This window comes from Leishmania mexicana, chromosome 29 (assembly GCF_000234665.1).
Source record: "Leishmania mexicana MHOM/GT/2001/U1103 complete genome, chromosome 29".
Taxonomy (NCBI): domain Eukaryota; phylum Euglenozoa; class Kinetoplastea; order Trypanosomatida; family Trypanosomatidae; genus Leishmania; species Leishmania mexicana.
This window is the reverse complement of record NC_018333.1, coordinates 687,182-706,663: the sequence shown is the minus strand read 5'-3', so window position 1 is coordinate 706,663 and position 19,482 is coordinate 687,182. Positions and strand designations below refer to the sequence as shown.

The 19,482-nt window shown below is 60.8% G+C and overlaps 4 protein-coding genes and 1 pseudogene across 4 annotated transcripts, besides 1 other annotated feature; all 5 read right to left on the bottom strand.

The window, feature by feature from the left end:
* Positions 1-905: 905 nt before the first annotated feature.
* On the bottom strand, positions 906-1,469 carry LMXM_29_2020 (annotated as a pseudogene).
* Positions 906-1,469: a sequence feature.
* Positions 1,470-1,570: 101 nt separating this feature from the next.
* On the bottom strand, positions 1,571-6,571 carry LMXM_29_2010 (hypothetical protein, unknown function; the record flags this gene model as incomplete). Its single annotated transcript, XM_003877296.1, has 1 exon — positions 1,571-6,571. One exon carries the CDS (start codon positions 6,569-6,571, stop codon positions 1,571-1,573), a length of 5,001 nt encoding a protein of 1,666 aa, XP_003877345.1.
* Positions 6,572-8,888: 2,317 nt separating this feature from the next.
* Positions 8,889-9,278, bottom strand: LMXM_29_2000 (putative intraflagellar transport (IFT) protein; the record flags this gene model as incomplete). The annotated part of the gene is made up of 1 exon (XM_003877295.1): positions 8,889-9,278. The coding sequence occupies one exon, from the start codon at positions 9,276-9,278 to the stop codon at positions 8,889-8,891; it is 390 nt and encodes a 129-aa protein (XP_003877344.1).
* Positions 9,279-10,218: 940 nt separating this feature from the next.
* Positions 10,219-16,701, bottom strand: LMXM_29_1990 (cyclosome subunit-like protein; the record flags this gene model as incomplete). The annotated part of the gene is made up of 1 exon (XM_003877294.1): positions 10,219-16,701. The coding sequence occupies one exon, from the start codon at positions 16,699-16,701 to the stop codon at positions 10,219-10,221; it is 6,483 nt and encodes a 2,160-aa protein (XP_003877343.1).
* An 897-nt stretch (positions 16,702-17,598) lies between these two features.
* On the bottom strand, positions 17,599-18,582 carry LMXM_29_1985 (conserved hypothetical protein; the record flags this gene model as incomplete). Its single annotated transcript, XM_003877293.1, has 1 exon — positions 17,599-18,582. One exon carries the CDS (start codon positions 18,580-18,582, stop codon positions 17,599-17,601), a length of 984 nt encoding a protein of 327 aa, XP_003877342.1.
* Positions 18,583-19,482: the final 900 nt, after the last annotated feature.

Here is a 19,482-nt window from a genome sequence, read left to right as displayed (position 1 = left end):
TGCCTCTCTCTTCCTTGGGCTGACATTCAGGCGGCGGATTGTGCCGGCCCCCTGCCACTCGTCCTGGAAGAGCGTGCGCCGTCCAAAGACGGAACAGGGGGAGGGGGCAGAGAATATATATGCGCCAAAGGAGAAGGCGAGACGACGAAGCGGGGCGGGCGAGGGCCGGGCCGGTGCGTCGTGAAGGCACTAAGAATAATGTTCATGTGTCTGACGGATAAATGGCACATCTCGCGCATGGGTGAGACAAGCAGACACGCACACGTGAGACGGCGATGTGCGTGGATGTCAGCGCGGTCGCGTGCTGCATTGCGGCATCCGGTCGACTTGTAGGAGAGCCGGACGCGGCGCTCAAAAGAGGGAGGGAGGAGTGTGAGTTGAGACGGATGCACACACACACCTCCCTCTTCACCGATCCGCCCCCCCCAAAAAAAAAGGTCACACTGGCGACAACTTTCACGCGTTCGACTGCGCCTCCTCCCGTTGCGGAGTCTGCAAGATGCGCTGAGACACGGACGCGAGGCAGCCCTCGGCTGAGCTTGTGGCTGGTAAGCGGGAACTCTGGAACGTCCGTGCTTACCGTGTATCGTTCAGCTCAGATTTTATCTGTAGGCTGCGTTCCTCGTTGCGCGTGTCTGTGGAGAGAACCGAGGTGCGGGAGGCGCAACCGCCGCCACGCTGAAGCGCTTCCGGATGCGGAGATGGGGCTCTAACGGGTCGTCCACTAACATGATACGAAGCGCCGCTGCCGCAGCTCCACACATCCCCTTTAATGAAGCAAAGACGCTCAGAAGACGCAGAAGCCTGTGGTCCCAACGCTGAGCTGACCGCCTGTTCTGGCACTGGGTTCTGCACACGTGGCGGTTGTGTGGGTTCATCGCAGGGCAGTGGCAAGCGCTGCGAAATCAACGACCCGTGCTGCATGGTGTCATGTTCCCTCGTGAGAGGGACACTGTTGGACTGCGAGTCCTCGTTGCTCGAGGAGACGCGGCCGTCGTCCGGGAAGCCGCCTCTGCTGCTAGCTTCCCGGGAGCAGTTCGCGTAGTCTCCCTCGCCGCCGAGGCGCCTCCACTCTGTACCCTTGACTGCCACACCTCGGGAAGGGGTCCCAGGGGCGCGGGGGGGGGGGGGGGCTCCACGGTTGTCTTCGCACTGGCGCTCCTCTTCTCCAGCTGGTAAGCGAAAACACTCCGCACAAACTCGGGAATCTGCGGTCCCTGCTGCTGGTGCTCCTCCTCTGTCCTTTTCTTGTACAGTCCCGAAGCCGCACCCTTTTCCTCCCAGCATGGTTCCCGCCGTCCACGCGCCACAGGTGTGAGAACGTCGCTGTCGAGGCTCCTGTCGTATTTCAGCTGTGCCCATTGCCTGTGGTACTCGAGCTGGTCTGCGCGCTGCTCTCGCCCCCTCCGTGCATGGCGACGCAAGGCTGCCGTGCAAGCTGCCTTCAGATGGGACACCGGCTTCATCATGACGCCCACCGTCGTCGCCGCCACGCTCGGTGGACAAACACGAAGTGTGCACGACTGAGCACAGCAGCGCCTCCCTCACCACGTCTCCGGCGTCGTCCACCTCAGCAGTGAGATGGATGCACTACATCCAAAAGCAGAAAACCCGTGACGTCTTTGCGCTTCTCCACCTCTACGCGCTTCCGCGGAGTTCCCTCCTCCACCACAGCCCTGTCGCCCCCTTGTTCATATGATGCTTCCTCATCCCTTGCGCAGCTGTGGTCGTCCCTGGCGACGCCGATATCTGGCGCCTTCTCATCCCCCTCGGTCGTGGGTTCTCGCAGGTGTGTACTGAAGAGGGATAAGAAGAACGCCGGCGTGGAGCAGTGACGCAGCGCCGGCGGTGGTAGCAGGTGCTGCAAGGGATCCGGACGTGACACCCCATGCTTAAGCAGCTTCTGTCTCCCATACGCGCCGTAAGCCGCCCGTCCATCGTCCCCGTCCTCGTCCACCTCAAGGTTGGCCTCCGCGGGCACCACATTCGGAGAGTCGTTCTCGCCTCGGGTAACGAGAGGGCTCATGAAGTGCCGGTTGTCCGTTGGGGATTCGACGAAATCGGTCACGTGATCTTCTCCGAGCACCGAAACAGACCTCTCCGTCTGTGCGCCAGTTTGTTGTAGATGCGAAGAAGCAGGTGGAGACGCATGCGAGTCCTCGGCAGTCGCTACGCTGCTGTGCGCCTGGGGTGTTGGCTGCCGGATTCCCGCATCGGCTGCGTTGCCCGCGCTGACCTGCGGAGGCAGCAACCGCTGCAAAGCACAGTCCTCCTCGCCCTTCATCATGGGCAGCCCTTGCAGCTCTTCCCCCTCCCCTTGGGCCTTTCCGTAGGCTACGTGGACGTTGATCGAAGGCCGTCTTTCGATGTGATCCATCTCTGTACTTGCGCTAGCGGGAGGAGGCAGCGGGCACGGAACGTGCTGTGGATGCGCCCTCCAGTGCGACTCGTCAGCCGCATATTCCTCCTGAAACTTCCCCATACCGGCGGTAGCAGTAGTCGCAACAGTGGCGCCAAGTGCACTCAGTCCCTGACTCCCTTCGCCCTCCACGAGTTCGCCATCCTCATCCAGTTCCATGGCGGTGATCAAACCTCCATGGTGGTGCTTTGCCGGATGCTCGCGTCGCTTCTTCGCCAGAAACACAGACGATGCAGCAGCCAGTGCCACAGACTTCTGAGCGTCCGCCGCGCTAGTGATGAGGCTCCTCTGCTGCACATAGTCCACTGTGGCATCCTGCGGGGTGCTGAGACTCTGCTCTTGACTTGAGGACACGGTCCGCGCCGGTGCGCCAGTCCCGTTGGCGCGGACCTCCAGAGGAGTACCTGGGCTGGCGCGCTCTCTTGAGGGATTCGCCGAGAGGAAACTCTCCGTGACTGCAGCGCCAGCTGCACGGCAGAGTGTGTCAGAGGGCAGCTGTGTGGCGTCTAGAGCTGCTGTAGTGGTCGCTGTGCTTTGCAGCTCTGTCGGCTCCTCCGTGGCCTCGTCCTCGCTGCTAGAGGCGCTCCCAGACGCATTCTTAACCGCAGAGGCTGACTCGACCGCCACGGTCTCTTCGAGAGGGGTCTCGGGCCTGCTCCCCCCCTGTGAGACACTTGGTGTGTTCGCCGACGGCGACAGATCGCCGGTTTCCCGCAGCGCCATCACAGCCATCTGCACATCATGGGTACTCATCGGCTCCGAGGCAGAAAGCGCTGGGGGTGCTGCGGATTGGGGCTGCACATCCGACTTGGCATCGGCCGCCGTGCCTTTGGCTGTCGGTAATGACGCCACCGTTGGCAACGACGCCACGCCCGCTAGTGAGACAATGACCTCCCTGGAGTTGTCCTCCAGCTCGTCTTCCCCACGTATTGGTATGCCACCTACATGCTCGGGCACCGTTAGCACCGCATCACTAGGCCCTGCGAAGCTCTGTGGTTGCTGCTCCTCATCCCATTCATGGAGCTCGTTCGGAACACCAGCACCGTTGCCGAGTCGCTCCAGGGTCGCTGAAGATGCGCAGATGGACGGCAACTTCGACATCGGCGGAATGATTCTCGGTACGTTGCCGTCGACATCGAAGGCAGGAAACGGTAGCAGATGTTTGCCGTCCTCGTCGTGAGCGTGCTCATCAGCCACCGACTCGTCTTCAGCCGGCGGTGCAGCAGCCTCGCCAACGTTCTTCTCGACGGGCAGGTCGGTGTCCAGTGGAGGCGGCGCCATGGACTCAGGGGCGTCCCCAGTCACAGAAGTCTTAGCCAGCGCATCCTCTGTTGGGGCTGAGAGCTGTTCGACCCTTGACGGTGGTGCAGACAGCATTCCCCCAATGTCGCCACCGCCCACCTTAGCCATGTCCACTTTTATCGGCGTTGCGTCACTTGCTGCACTAGCCAGCGCCGCACAACGCATGATCCATATCTGTATCCAGTTAGACCGCTTCAACTGCTCAGCGAACCCCATCTCGACCCTGGCGCACTCCTCGGCGTCGCTGCACAACCTCACCTGCAGCTCCTGGCGCATTAGCAGCTCTGCCCACAAGTTGGCGCGACGGCAACCCTCCTCCAGAATACAGAGCTCGTCGATCCCTCTTTGTAGGGCCTCCACAGTCGCAGCCTCCGTCGCCACAGCCACATCGCAGCGTTCTGCGGCATGATGCGGCGGGGGCGCAAACGGGGAGTGCGGAATGTTGTACGGAAAGAGTGTAGCTGTGCGTGTGGGCACTGCCGCAGAAGCGGCGGATGACCCCGACACTGGGCTCCGGCCCCTTCCATAAAGCACGCGCAGCAGCTCCGCATAGGTCGCATCGTCCATGTGCAAATCCTCCCGCAATGCTCGCAGCAAGGCCTCGACGCCGCAGTCGGATGCACCGCAAGTGGCGCGGCTTGCCGTATCTTGTGTGGTTGACTCTTCCGCACCCTTCTGCCCCGCACGGATGTCCTTCGCTATGCCGCGCAGGAGCTGGATGAGAAGCAAGTGGTCGTCCGCGTCGAGATCAAGCGCCCCCCCTGCTCCCGCTTCGTCCCTCACATGTCCACGAACACTGTCCCCTTCCTCACTACCGCGCGCTGAGGGCCGGCGGTGCGAAGGCGGTTCGCTGTGGTACGGGTACCAGTAGGAGGACATCGCCCGAGGTGCCGCGAATGGATCGGACATGCGTGACGAGCGCTGCCGCAATGGCGCAGCTGGCGGAGCCGCCGCAGATGGTGGGCGACGACCCCGACGCGGTGCCGATGAGGCGTCATCCCGTGATACAGTGGGCGGCACCGGCACAACTCCGTCATGTCGTAGTAAGATCTCACAGCACTCGCAGCGACGGTAGCCACGAAAAAGATGAAGGCTAACATCTTGTGTCCTGTTACCGACGTCGACAGCGCTGCGAAGGTGGGGTGTGGAGAGCCCGCAGTCGCTGCAAAGGCCGCTGCGCTCCGAAGCGTGCGCAGGTGGTCGAGTGTGCGGCTGCCGTCCGTGCTGCTGGGTGCGGCCAAGGCGACTGTGCGGGCGCTCCGTCGCAGTTAAGGTAGAGAAGGACGAGAAGCGTTCGCCTTGTATCGCGGCGCCCCTGCTGCGCGCATAAAGTGGCGGTTCCCGGAAACTCTTGTCGCACAGACCGCAGGGACCATGCCCCTGATGCCTCGCGCGCTCATACTGAGCACGAAGACGCAGCAGCTTCTGAAGCAAGTCGTCGATGGTGCGGCAGCGGTGCCAGGAACTGGCCGATCGCCTGCAAAAAAAGCGTGTACTCCTTGAAGGTGGCTGTGGCGTCGCTGGTGCGACAGGCTGCTCAGCAGCAGCGGATGATGCCGGATCGGTGGGAAACGAGCTGAAGGAAGTCACAGGGTCTGATGGGGTCTCGGGTGCGCACGGCACTAGTGCATCCTGCACAGCGGAGGACGAGAGACTCTCCACGACGAGCGGCTCCAGCGCCGTCGCAGCTCGCGTGCCAGAGGCCGCCTGGCCGTCGGCCCTCGCATGCACTCGTGCTGTCTGTTCGGGGGCGGGTTTTTGAGTTGTTGCAGGACACTTCGCAGCCTCTGGTCCCTGCAGCAGCTGCGTCGCGAGCGGATCCTCGTCGAAGAAAACGTCCTGGCTGTCTAGGGAGAAGGTGGATGCGCTGTTCCTGCTGCTTGATGATGGCTCGCCTGCGTATACGCCACCCGCCGCCTCCCCAGGAGACGACGGTGCGCCGTCCACCCCGCGACTGTGGTCCGCCGCTGGTGCACTACTGTCAGTGCGCTGGGACGGCTTTGACTCGCCGGAAAATCCTGCCGCACGCCTGCGCACGACGGAGGTCGGAAGAACACCGAACGGAAGTGTAGGACGGCGAATACTGGGGCTGTGTAGGAGGCCTGCCGTCGTCGAACTGGACGAGCGTGGCAACTTCGATGTCCCTCGGGTACGGGAGTGACTACTCGCGCTGTCGAGATCATGACCACCGCTGTACAGGTGTGCAGTGGATGCGCTTGGCTCTCCGCCGCACGCTGAATGCGGTCGGTAGACGAAGTGAAGGCGCCTCATCAAGTAGTCGCTGAGTCCAACGAGGTTCGGCACCGGCTCAAGTTCGCTTTCGATGAGCTCCTCTTTGCGGCGCTGCCTACACCATGCGGGGGGCTGTGACGGTGCAGGGAGGGTTGACGTCAGGTGCGAGATTGCCGCTGCCGTAGCTCCGCGCGGCCGCTGCGGCTGGGGAGAAGACAGCGACGCCACGAGGTGGCTTGAGCAAGGCGTTGACAGCTGTGTGTGAGAGAGGGAAGAATCGCCCCTCTTCGCACCCGGAATGGCCTGTGCCATGCTCAGCCGCGGTCGACTACGGCTTCCGTGCTGCTTTCCGTTCGTCGATCTGCCGCGGTGTGCCTGCGACGCACTGCTCGGATGTTGGCGTAGACTGGCGTCGACGTTCAGACCTCTGTACAGGCCCTCGAGTTGCTGGCGGATGGACTTCGCCATAAGTGCCTCAGGGTTGAAGGAGTAGTGCGGGGATGACACATGTCTGTGAGTCGCGTACAGCGTCTCGTTGCAGTGGCGCTGCCGTGTGGAGGGCGGACACGACCCAGGCCGTCGGCGGGGTGCCGCGTGGTTAAGCCCTGAAGCAGCCATTGCTGTTCGGTTCAAGTCCCCTTGTGGCGATCACACACAAACGCACATAACAAGAACAGAAGCGAGACGAAGTGTTGACAAGAGAACGTGTTGCCGGTTCTTCGTCGCCGCGGCAGCCCACATACGGCTCACCAATCCGTCTGCAAGCACAAGAATATCTACAAGAGGGTCAAGCGACGCGGTGCGGCGCAGGGGACTGAATGCCTCCACGAGCAGCAGAGTCGAGGCACCCTGGATGGCAGGCGCCGGCAGCCACTACTGACGACGAGGACCTCGAGACGCACGCTCTAGACAACGTAATCGGAACACGTGCGAAAATTCGAAACAAAGCCAGTCGCTGGCTCCTTACGCGCAGCCGCCCAGTCACGCACGTCGGGCACACCAAAATGGCACTCACGCACAAGGCGCTGGCGCACGACTCCCTCACCCTCCCCCGCCCCCCCCCGAAAGAAAAAAAAATGTTTAACGCGCAGAACGAGATGGGAGATGAAGTCGTTCGGCACGCCGATCAAGAGCTCTGTGCGGAGAACAGAAACGGGAAAGATAAAGAAAGCAACACAAGATCTAGGAAGTCGGTAAGGGTGCGTGTGCGAGGTGCAGACGTAACATGCATCGGACAGAGAGAGAGAAAGGTGCAAACACCCCCCCCAGACGTGTCCGGGTGAGGGAGTGGCAGAAGCGAAACAACGATACGATGCTGCAGAGCGCAGTGGACACACACACACACACAGAGAGACACCGGAGGATAACCGTGAGCCCGTAGAAGACAAAATGTGCACAGAGACGCAGAAAGAGTCACAGAGAACGCGTACAACAACACCAACAGCAACGAGGAGTGTCAGTGCCACGGATGGGGAGAACGAGATGAGAATACGCAAGAGAGCCACGACCAACCGCTGTGGGGGGGGGAAGGGAGGAGGGCGTGATGTGGAAAAAGATGCAGGGGGTCGGAAGAGCGATACCGGCAAGCACGTCACGTAATCAGCTGATTACGTGACGTCTGTTAGGCTGGGAGGGGGGGGGGCAATTCGAGCGCACACAAAGTTGGGATTGCCGCACGCGCAGATACATCAATCGGAGCCGCAAGCGACACGGATATGGGTGAACGACCAGATAGGACGGATGTGCTCTTGGGTGTCTGTTGTAAAACTGCGAGACCCGACCACTGTGGCGACCAACACCAGGAAGAGAGAGTACAAAAAGAAGATGGTGAAGACAACTGCCTCACATCGAAAACAGGAAAGGTGCGTAAGAGAGAAGGGGAGGCGGGTACAAAGATTGGGAGGGGGCAGAAGAGAGGCGAGGCGGCACTTGAGGAAGGTAGAGGGTAGGCGAAACGTGAAGCGCAATGGCACGCTCTTGTGAGCAGGAGTTAGCAGCCCAATGTTTTGGTATTTTTCTTGGAGGTGGGGCTAGAAGGGCTCTGGCTGCGTGCGTCCGACACCTACACACAGAAATAATGCCCTGCGGACTCTCGGAAAGAAGAGGAAGAGCGGCAACGAGAAGAGAGAGAATGTTTGTGGACTGGATCAACATCAGCAGCGGGAAGCCGTTTATGCCTCTCCCCTCTCCAACACAAAGGATGAGCGAGGTGACCGGGGGGCAGGGGGCTCGACGTTCTTGAGACAGGCAAGAGCAATTCGCCTCCGCGCTGCCTTTGTGGGCCCGCTTTGTTTCGATATTTGTACCGATCACGCTGACTGATAGGCTGCCTTAAAGGCACTCGCATCAAGAACCGGAAGGCGCTACGTCACAGTGAAAGACCCACCAACTCCCTACATCTCTGCCTCCGCAAGTCTGGCCGCTGGCTTTCCTCATTCGGTGCTACTCCCGTGAGCATGTGTGGTCCATCGCGGACACAGGTGCTCGAGCGCAGACTTGGACACATGTACAAAGAAGTGCAACAGAAGGCTATATAAGGAGAGAGAGATCGGCAAAAAAACGGAGGTTACAGCAGCTGGCGGTGGGCGTGCTTGATGGAGACGTAGTTTACATACATACACGCTTCAAGACGACACAAGAAGCCGCCAACACTCGCCCGTGCGCACGCGCCAACATGTACCACCAACACCCAAGTACAAAGGTCTATACAAAACACAGCTAGAACAGCGTCCACGCAAAGGAAGAGCGGCGAAGGTCCCACGTGCACACTCCCGCACGCGCGGAACGCGTGCACGGCTGAATGACTTCCGTCTCACGTGTCCTACGAGACATTTTTTTTTCGCCTTCTCTCTCCGTTCGATGGGCAGCACTGTATCGGCTCCTCCCTCACCAAAGCAAATTCGTCTTATAAGTCACACGCTGCCGCTGCTGCTCTTTAATCCTTGGCCTGGCTAAGATGCTGGAAGAAGGTCTGCTGTTCCTGCTCTACAAGCTTCAGAGACTCGTACTCCGCGACGTAGCGATCTAGCTCCATCTGCTTCTCACGCAGCCGTATTTGGGCCTCCTGGACGGCGCGGAAACGCTCCTCAGCCTCGCTTTCGACGATGTTTCGGAAGCCGATGGCCTTCAGTTTCTCAGCCTCGATCGCTTCGCCGAGGCGCTGGACAATGGCCATTGTGCGCTGCACGAGAGCGCGGAACTCATCCATCTTCTCCACGTACCGCCGCTCCACCTCGACTGTCTTCACAAGCTCGTCATACTTTTCAGGGTCGTACATGCGAATAGCACCGTTGCTATCGAACATGATGAGTCGATCCTCGTCCATGGTGGCTGCCGAGGGGATTTAGGGAGAGCTGGCTACGTGCAATGATTCAGGTGTCCGCCTTGCACGCCTGGCCCCTGTCAAGACTCTTCGAATGAAAGCAGGATTGTGAAACGGTAACTTTATCAATAAAAAAAATCGACGGTGACGGCGAAGAAATCGCGCGGGGCGCGCATCACGTTGATACTGCATGCGCATGCACCAGGTGCGCCCATCCCGGCAGTGCATCAGCCATGCGATGAGAAGCAGCAGGGCAAAGAAGGTGAGGAAGAGTGCGAGCAGGAAGGAGAAGTGGAAGAGTTGCTAGGAATGCCCGTGCACGGACGGCGCGGTATGTGTGTGGGGGGAGGGAGAGAGCGGGGGAGCGACGGTTTCTCAAAGAACGAAGAGCTGGAAAACGTCTTGAAGGCCGCGCAGAGCATAATAGAGCCGGCTGCGTCATCGAACACCGGCATGGCAGTTAGGCAGAAAGGAAGGCGAGCTCAGCAAACGCCAGCAAAAGCGCTCGGCCGTCAGAGACGCGGTACCGCCTGTTGATTCACGGGAATGATCGTGGAGACACTTTTTCTGGTTGGCGGTGGATTCAACTCCGTTCTCCTATCTATAGTGTATGCTGCCCCTTTTTTTTTCCAGGCGTCATATCTACGGTGCCTGGGCTTGACAAAAAAAACGTCACAAGCACAGCTGCCGTATATCGAGGGCCCTCTTAGCGCTCCCGTCACCGACAGTCTGCGCCGTTCTGCATTGAATACCCGAGTAACAGGAGGCCCCTCACGTGTGCTGCTTCCACTGGTTCCCAAGGCGCAATCATGTCGCTTCGATCTATCCGTGAGCACGCACACACGCACATACACCCCGGCCTCTCCTTGTTTTCTTGTCGTGTCGTTCGTTTGCACCTGCAAGTCGCGTACAACGAGGGATCCTCGCTCGATGCATACACGCCTCAGTCGACGCAGCAGGCCCAGATCTTCTCGAGGGTTGCAAAAGGCAGCAGCGTCGTCGCTTGCAACTGCAGGAGGGCTGTGAGTCGCTGCACCGATGACGAGCCCTCGCGGCTGGTCCCTATCGGGCTACCAGAAGCAGGCGTGGAAAGAGCTGTGAAGGCTTGCCGGAGCAGCGCGATCTCCCGCTGACCTATACCGTAATAGTGCAACGCCTCTGTCATCCAGCGCGCCAACGCACCCGTGTCAATGACAGGGCACCTGTTCCGCTCTGCAGACAACATCGGCGACCCCGCTCTCCCTCCTCCCCACTTTGCCGGAGAGGTGCCACCAACGGCCAGGGCTGTGAAGTCACATGGAAACGCTACCGTGCCCTGAGGATGGCGAGCGATGGACTGAAATACCTCGGCGCGCGATTTGCCCTCGAGAATCAGCTGGCGAAGTGGGTGGTGAGGATCACTCGACACACCTTCGACGGCCGGCACGCCACCATGAAGGAAGATGAACGCATACCGTCTCTCCATTGCCTCCGCCATGGCCTCTCCAAAGTCGCCGGAGAGCAGCAGCTCACCGCCCCCTGTTGTGCGGGAGAGAAGTGGGCGCTGCACCTGAAGTACTAGCTTTACGCTGTCAATGATAGTGAGTGCCTCGGTCATCGTCGTCGAGCTCTGGCGAAAGAGTCGATGCAGCCAGCCGAGCAGCCTGGATTCCATTGAAGTCCTGGTAGAGAACACACGTCCGCCACCTCGACCGTACACCGGCGAGGAGGCGCTCTCCTTCGCCATGACGCGAAACAGCATACCCGCCGACTGCGTGAGCTCCTTGCTGAAGGCGTAGAAGACGAGTGGGTAGTATTGAGTGCCGCGCACCTCCACCCGCTCGATCATCTCCACTGGCGGGTACAGGCACGGGGTGACAGTGTGGATAGCCTGCTCGGTGCTCTCGGCGTGCTGCACAGCAGCAGAAGCAGCAGCACTCGAGGTTCGCGGCTGAGCTCTCACACCGGCCTCCATTTCGGCAGAATTCTTCTTGCGCAGAACGATGCGCACAGGCACCGACACAGGCTGGTGGCTGGCAGCATCCACTGCCTCCATGACCCGTGGCACCACGGCCAGCCCATACAAGTGCCGCAGCGCTTGCAAATGGCCCGTGTTGTCCTCTGCGTCCTTCGGCCAGACCGGGTAAAATGCCATGAGCAGCGCCGCAACCGCGGTGATGTTGTTGCACAGTGTCAGCCGGCCACTTCCCAGGAATAGCAAACCGATGCTCATGGAGATGGCCATGTGGGAGCCGTAGGGCACATTTGTGCGCCGGTGCAGCTGCTGCTGCAGCGCTAACGCCCTCAAGTCCCCGGTGCCGGCCATGACAAGACTCAGCGCATTCGCACAGGCCAGCAGGCACGTCTCATACGCACCTGTCGCGCGTTGTACGGCGGGAATGGCGGTCTTGGTGGAGCCGACCTGACCAGCGAGAAAGCCCTGTAGCTCCGCGAAGATGAGGTCGCGCGCTGTGCTGTCCATCGTGCCTGCGAATCGCAACCCGACCGCCATCACGTGCCCGGCGATACAGTGGGCAAGGCTCATCAGCAAGTAGTTGATCTGCTGCGTGGCGAGCCGCGGCAGCGGTGCTTGCGTCAGCTCCAACAAGGCGGAGGGCACCTGGTTGTAGAGCCACACTCGCGTTGGCTCGATCGAGCTCCAGGCAATCAGCGAGGCCATCATGCTCCGCAGGTGGCACATCAGCGGCGTCAACTTCTGCATCGCGGCGCGCCGATTCGGCGGCGCCATCCTTGACGCGATGAACGCGTTGTCAGTCCTCAGATACATCATACCAAGTGCCACAGCAGCCGCTGGCCCGGACACGAACACGTTGTAGCAGTCGCCTTCGTAGACACTCGCACACGCGTTGTAGGTGGCCTCCCGCTCGTCCTGCGACAGTAGCGCACGGGTGAGGAAATGTCCTGCCTCCCCGCGACCCATCGTTTCTTCAAAGTGCTGGACACCCTCGCGCGTTGACACGGCGGCGCTGCGAGGTCCGCCCTTCATGATGGCCAGCAGACGGTCCTCAACGCGCTGCACTCCGTGCGAGTGACCTACGCCGAGCAGCAGCTGGCCAAGGCCAAAGCCGGCGCCGAGCACGTAGCCTTCGCGCTTGGTGCAGTGCTCATCGGTGGGCCTGCGCGACAGCTCAACGAGGAAGACCTCCACAAGAAAGGAGTTTGACGGCGACTGTTGACACAGAAGGCCCATGGACACAAGCGCTGCTGTCTGCACATCCAGGGACACCTCGATATCCTCGGCACTCGGATTCAGCGACTGCACATGCACCGAGAGGCAGCGGAACACCGCCTCATTTCCGGTGCCGCAGAAGCTGCAGCTCAGCCCTAGCATCACCGCCATTGTTGTGGCCTCGCGCCAGACGTACTGCTCCTGTCGCGAGATGAGAAGGTAGAAGATATCCGTGCGCTGCAGCACCGTGAGGTGGCCGAGGATCCCCGTGGCGAGCAAAAGCCCAGCTCGCGAAGCGGGGTTGCCGATGTTCTTCGTCTGGTACATGACCCACTGCTTTGTGATACTCTGCGCGACGTTTCCAGGCGAAAGGGCAGCTGCCTCCTTTGCATCCATATCTCCGAGCGTGTCCTGCGTCGCGAACGGCGCTTCTCCTGAGCCAGCGCAGAAGGCCGGCGGCAGCGGCAGAAACCGGAGACCGGCTGCGCACCCGTTGTGAAAAAGAGGCCACATGAGGTCGTCCGCCGGCTTGCTCGCAATGCTGATCCCGTCGTTGGTGCGCCCGTTCAGATTCAGCGGTGCAATGGGGATGCTATCCTGCACCTTGAAGCTCTGCGTGCACATTGTGAGCATGCCGCGACCGAGCGGCATCGCTCGCGTGCGGCACGAGAGCAGCTCAAGCGCCCCGGTGAGCTCCTCCGGACGGTCCTCGAACCCCGAGAGCGAAATGGGGGCGACCGTGTTAAAGAGATTCTGCACCATATCGAGACGGGAGTCTCTCCAGGTCTTGCGGAAGTCCGGCCGCACAGAGACACCATCGTCGTCCGTCAAAGCCACGGGGAACTGACGCGAGACGGCGTTCTCTTCCGCGGTCTCCACGACGTGCTGCCCAGCGCTCAAGATCTGCGCGGTCCGCGAGGTGGGTGGGTACCGGTCCCGGCGACCCACCAGTTCGAGGAGTGCCGCTGGCCACGTGGAATCGGCACACTCACGTCCTTTTGTCAACGCCTCCAAAAGCGGGTACGCCGCGGCGGCGTTCAGGGCGTGCCGCACCACACGCGAAGAAATGCGCCGGTGCAGAACCAGGCTACAGATACGCTGCCACCAGGTCGCATCAGCGTGCGCATCCACGAGAACGCCCCCTCTGCTGGTGTCCACGCTCGTCGCGGAAGTGGCAGTCAGCGAACCCGCCGAGGCACCGAAGATGTCGCGGTAGAGGAGCACCACACGGTTCACGAGTGCGATGGGGTGTGCATCTGGCAAGTGCTTCAGTAGCGGCCACGGGCCATAGGGCACCGCAACGGAGGCGGGGGTGCTGCTACGCATTGCTGTGAGGGAGAGCGCCGAAAAAAGTGCCGGTGCGTCACCGCTGGCAAACTCGGCGGCTGACGGTGCCATCGACGCGGCACAGCTCGCTCGCAGAGCAGTGGCGTTGTCCGACCTCTCCAGCGAGTCGAAGTGACATTGCAGCACGCTCACCGGGAGGCTGTCCGTAAAGCTCTGCGTCGGTGCTTTCGGCGACGGAGGCGGAGGGGCTGCCAAGAGCCTGGGACTCATAGCGTCATAGTACTCTACGTAGGAAGGCCACCGCAAGGCGTTGCTCAGGTCCCGGTTCACGCGCGCCAAACGCGGCAGCAGTGACCAGAGATGCTCCTGTGCGCGGCACGCCTCAAACAGCAGATGCAGTGCTACCAAAGCCAAGCCGCGCTCTTGTCGCCTCCACGCGTACTCGCCAATCACCCCCCGCTGGATCGGATCGGTGGTTTTTGTGACGCTGGTGGTGCCGCTCTCCTCCTCCTCTCCTCTCCAGCACGCCGGTGCGTCTGCGGTGTGGTGCCGCGCGATGGTCCGACGAATCTGCTGAAGCGTCACGGTCGAAGGGTCCACAAAGACATGCGGCGCTGCACCTGCCGTCATGGCCTCCCCCCCGCGCGCCGTAACCTCGGAGTCTTCTGCTGCTTGCTGCAGCTGCGCCCGCGCGCTCGCACATGCGAGCACCGGATCGGAGTCATCACATTCACATCTGAAGATCTTGCGCAGCAGCCGTGCACAAAGGTCAAAGGCATCAACAGCGACAGCCTCGCGGCACTTACAGTGCCATAGTTCCGCGAACAGGATGTACTCGAGAGCCGCCACCGCGCGGGCGCCAAGGGCGGCGCTCAGTGCCTCAAGCACAAAGACGAGCAACGGGTCCTGGTCGAGTGTGATCGCCGGGAATTCGACGGTGAACGAGACGGTGCCTTCGCAGCGGCGACGGCGCCGGTGGCGACTACGCACACTCCGATCGCCATCCGCCTCGTACTCGCCGCTACCGCACGACGACGCGAGCCCCGCACCGGCGTCGTCTGCGCCCTCCGTCGCTGCCGGCTGCGCAGAGCCGCTGGGCCAGGCGTACTGCACGACGAGGCGATTCTGATAGTGGTACAAGATACTGCGGATGGGGTGGGACACGCCGTTAATGGCATCCGCCCTCCACGACGCAGCGGTGACGGAGCACGCCATGGCGTTGTCTGCATCACCGGTAAGGAGTGGAGGTGCTGGCATGACACCACGGGCCGAGCTGCAGTTCTTCGATAAAATGTCGGCTCCTCCGAAAATTGAACCGTCATCGCCGCTTGAAGACGTGCATACTTTGCCGAAGAAGGCGGAGTGGTTTGCCTGGTACGTCTCTAGGTCAAGCTCCATGGCTACCGTGGCGGCCGTCGGGGCATCCAGCAGCGCCATGACATCGTAGACAGAGATGCAGTTGGGGCGGGGATAGTTGCACACAGCGATGGGTGCCGGGTGCGGCGCTCGCAAACACGGCAAGACAAATGGCAGGCTGCCACACGGAAAAGAGAAAAGTAGCTCGAAGGCACCGGTGCCGTTGCGTAGGTGCGGCGTGCGCAACACAAACACGTGGCTTTGATGTGCATCGTACACGAAAACGGCGTAGCGATCAAGTGCCGCATGCGGCGACGCCACTGCCGACAGGGCAGCGTTGCCGGAGGCTAGCCTCGGTAGCCGGACGCGGTGTGGCCACCACTGCCACAGCATGCAGTCCAGAGCGTACTGCGGTGTCGTCGTTGCGAGGCCCAGCTCGTCATCGCCCGTGCGGACGACGGCGAGCGAGCTTGCACATGTGCAGCTAACGGCTGCCAAGTCAAAGAGCTCCAGCTGCGCCAGCACCGTTGCCTCCACTGCGACGTACCGAGCGTGGGCATTGCTGACCAAAGGAAGCGAAGTCCTCGGCAACGACGGAGAGGACGCGGCAGCCGCCACCTGTGGCGCCTGCCCCTCCGCCGGGAGCCCTGCACTCTGGCTCGGGCAGCACATGTTGGGACTGGAGGAGCGGGAGTGCCGGAACTCAAACTGACCTTGTGCCGTGCGGCCCTCGAGCTCCACGGGCAGTGGACTGCTTGTGTTGTCACCAGATTCCCTTTTCGCTGCTCCGTCGTCGGCGCCGACGGAAATGGGGGAAGCCACTAGGCGCGAAACTGTGTCTCCAGCCGCCTGGTCACCGTAATCAGAGTCAGCCGCCGCGATGCCGTCCGCATGCGACCCGGATGCCTTGTCCACAAAGCCCTTCGGTGCACCACCAGTCGCGCCTACCTGCGGACCAAGCGGCATGGCCACGTACACTGGCTTCAGCGACAAAGGTGCCCCCATCCACCACAGATTCGACGCCGGTTTGTATTGAATGCCTTGATACTCTATGGGCGTGCTCGATGGAGGGCCCTTGCTGGACTGACGATGGCCACGGACAAACACGCCGGTTGCGGCGGCGGAAATGTCGGTCGGCGTGATATTGTGCAGGACCAACTCAAGCGTAGTGAAGTCGGCGATGCGGTACGCGGTGCAGATCGTGTGCGGCTGAACAAAGGTGTAACGGCCATACTGATCAGCCAATTCTTCGCGGTGAAAGACGCACAGGTACTGCTCCAAAGGAGACCTCGCATCGTTATCGTTGCCGGCCGCACCATGGTCAGAGCACATTAGCTGAGGTGACGTGGGCGGGCCCTGTGGATCACCGAACTCGAGCAGGGTCTGATACACCTGCTCAGTTCGCTGTGCTCGCAGTGCCTCACTCTCATCCACGTCGTTCGTCTCCAGTGCCGCATCGGTCCTCGAGCGCGCCGGCCATTTTGCGAGGCAGACCCGTGTGATCCCGCGATGCGTCGTGCTAAAACATGGGCGCTGATGCCACTGAAGAAAGACGTCTCGCCTACCGTCTGCCTTGCACGGACCTACATCGATGGTGTACGGGCTGAGTGACATAATTCGTTACCGGTGTTCTCTGACCAGATGCGCGCCTGTCCCAAACCACAGATAAGTGGGAGAATCAAGGTCGGAGGCAGTAGCGGATGTGCCGCGGTATGCTTCCCAAAAGCGTGGACGTGAGGCTTCAAGTGCCGAGGTGAGGGTCCCGGGGTGGGGGGAAGGCGAGGGGCAGCTGCTGACGCCACGGCCTTGTCAGCGTCTACAAATGTGCGCGTGCCGTTGTGTAAACTGGGGTACGCGGAAGCACACACGGCTGTGTCCATCAATTCCAATGGTAGCAAAAGAAACGGGGAGGAAGAGGGGCAGCACAAGCGCGTGCGTGCGAGGAAGCTGCGACGATGCGACAGAGACGAGGAGGGAGACAAAAGGAAAACGTCACGACCGCAACAGCAGCGGGGGATGGGCGCGACGCAAGCAGCGCAGACATCGCCATGAGGTCCGCCTCAGCGAGTGCCCTCTCACTTGCTGTAGGAAAGAGACGCACGCGAGCAGCTACGTCTGCGCTGCGGTTGCGAAGCGCAGCCGCGTACGGAGAGAGCCCGCTGACCTTCGCGGAGCAGTGCTGTTTCGTGGGGCAATCGTTGCCAAAGTCCAAAGCAGAAGTCGCTGAAGGCAGCCAAAGCAGGGAGAAGACACACGGTACAGCAGGAGGCAGGAAGCGAATAGCCACGCCGGAGTGCGTAGCTGAGAGCACGGAATCTTGGCCGCACATCTCAGATACGCGCAAGTGGGAAGATGTGCACCGAGAGAGCGTGCAGCCACCACCACCTTCTTCGCAAAGATACGGAAGGTACGGCAAGTAAAGAGGACGAAGAGGAAGTGGTCGGAGCTGAGCGGCAAGTCGAATGCCAACACAAAAGCGCAGCTCCGTGCGTCAGAATGTTTTCTTGGCAATCAGTCGTACACGTACAGGTCACCTGCCCACCTCCACGCCTCCACACTGGCAGCAGCGTACTGGCTGTCTAGCGTTGCACACAGGGACGCGCAGTGCCACGCGGCAAAGCTGTGGCTCGTGCTGAAGGGTACCCAGAAGGCATCATTGTAAGAGTGAAGAGCGTGCGAGCGCACGCTCGACACATCAACCCACACGCAGTCCGCGACAAGCTCAGGCCTCCCGGCCCCCGCCGCATGCGTCGGCCAAATGAGATGCTCAAGGTAGTCGCGGCTGCAGAGACGCGCCAATGCTGGCTCACGAGCGTCGCCGCGCTCATCTACGTTATCATCAGGCGCTTGCTCTTGCCCGGTAGTGGGGTCTGTGACGGAGCCAAGCTCGAGTTGAACGTCGATGGCGGGGGTGGCTGCCCTGAGCCACGTTGCCTCGACAGAACGCGGTGAACACGAACGCCAGAGACCATTCTGCAGAATGTAGTGTGTAGTCTCCGCGGCTACAGTGCCGTGACTGTTGACCTGCAGAGGCTCCAGCTCCGACAGGGTTCTCAGCTGAGCCAGTGAGCTGCTTGGCAGCGGGTGGCGCAGGAGCAGCAAGAAAAGGCAGGTTTCATGCAGGAAGGATGCATTCATGAGAAAGGACACTTGCGGCGCGGCGGGGTGAGCCAGTGGAGGCGGGCGTCCCGGTGGTGTCGCGAGATGCGATGGTGCGCACTCACGTGACCGATCTTCTGGGTTCGTTTGCGGAGGGGCACCGTCAGCCTCTTCGGCGAAGGACGCCGGTACCCAGGCAAGTTTCGATATGCTCGTTTGTGGTGAGCGAAGGTGATGCAATGCCTGTATTGGACGCGATGACGCATGAAACCAAGACAGAGACTCATCGCTCTGGTAGTGGTGACGCAGCCGTTGGCGTTCGTGGGCACAAGCGAAAAGTCGGCGCAGACGTCGCGTAAAGAGGAGCTGGTCGCTACACCTGTGGCCTCGCTGCATGTCGCCACGCAACAGAAACCAGAGCACGCACGCACACGCGAGGGTACATCCAAGAAAAAAAAAGAATATCTGAAAGACAGTTGCGGCGGCCCGCATTATGTGTGGCACACACCTGCGACGTCTCCCTGTCCGTGCGTGAACGCCTGTGTGCGGATCACGCGTTCCTGAGCGCCGGAAGTCTGTAATCAAGGAAGCGCCATCCACGGCCTGCGCAGCACCGATGTTGCAACGAGACACATAGATGTGTGGATATATACATATACACATATATGTGAAGAGTGAGCGAGAGAAAGGCAAAGAGAGAGAGAGAGAACAGAAGGCACACGCCGGAGATCCGACAAACCTTCTCTTGACCCCCTCCCCCTCTTCCTCATACTCTCTCATCCCGAGAAGTCTTGTTGGTGCAACGGGTCAACACTTCGCAATATACACTCAAGAGCGTGTGGTGGTGTCGGTCGTCACCTGCGGAGAAACGACCCGGATGGATTTGACGTACTTGTGAGTGCGGTAGGCCACTGGGGATGAGGCAGAGGAGGAGGAGCTCGGAATGTGCTCCCCCTCTTCCACGGGGTTGGCGTCACTCCCTTTCCGTACCTCTTGTCGTCTGCCCCACCCTCCGTCGTGCCTCGCACTCGGTGGTCGTTTGTTCTTGAGACGTTTTTTCTTGTATTCGTTCGAGATCTTTATTACTCGTCAAGCGGCGCTAACAAAGTCGATTAGCGGGGCGAAACTGAAATACGTACATGCGCACACGAGCACCTATACTTAGCCTCTGTGTTAGTGTTCTTCGCTTCGACATGACGACGCCCGACTTCCCCGAGTGCAGACACACGACTACGCAGTAGCGAAACGAAAGGAAGACGTGGCAAACACAGCAGAGAGGAGGTACGTGTGAGAGGG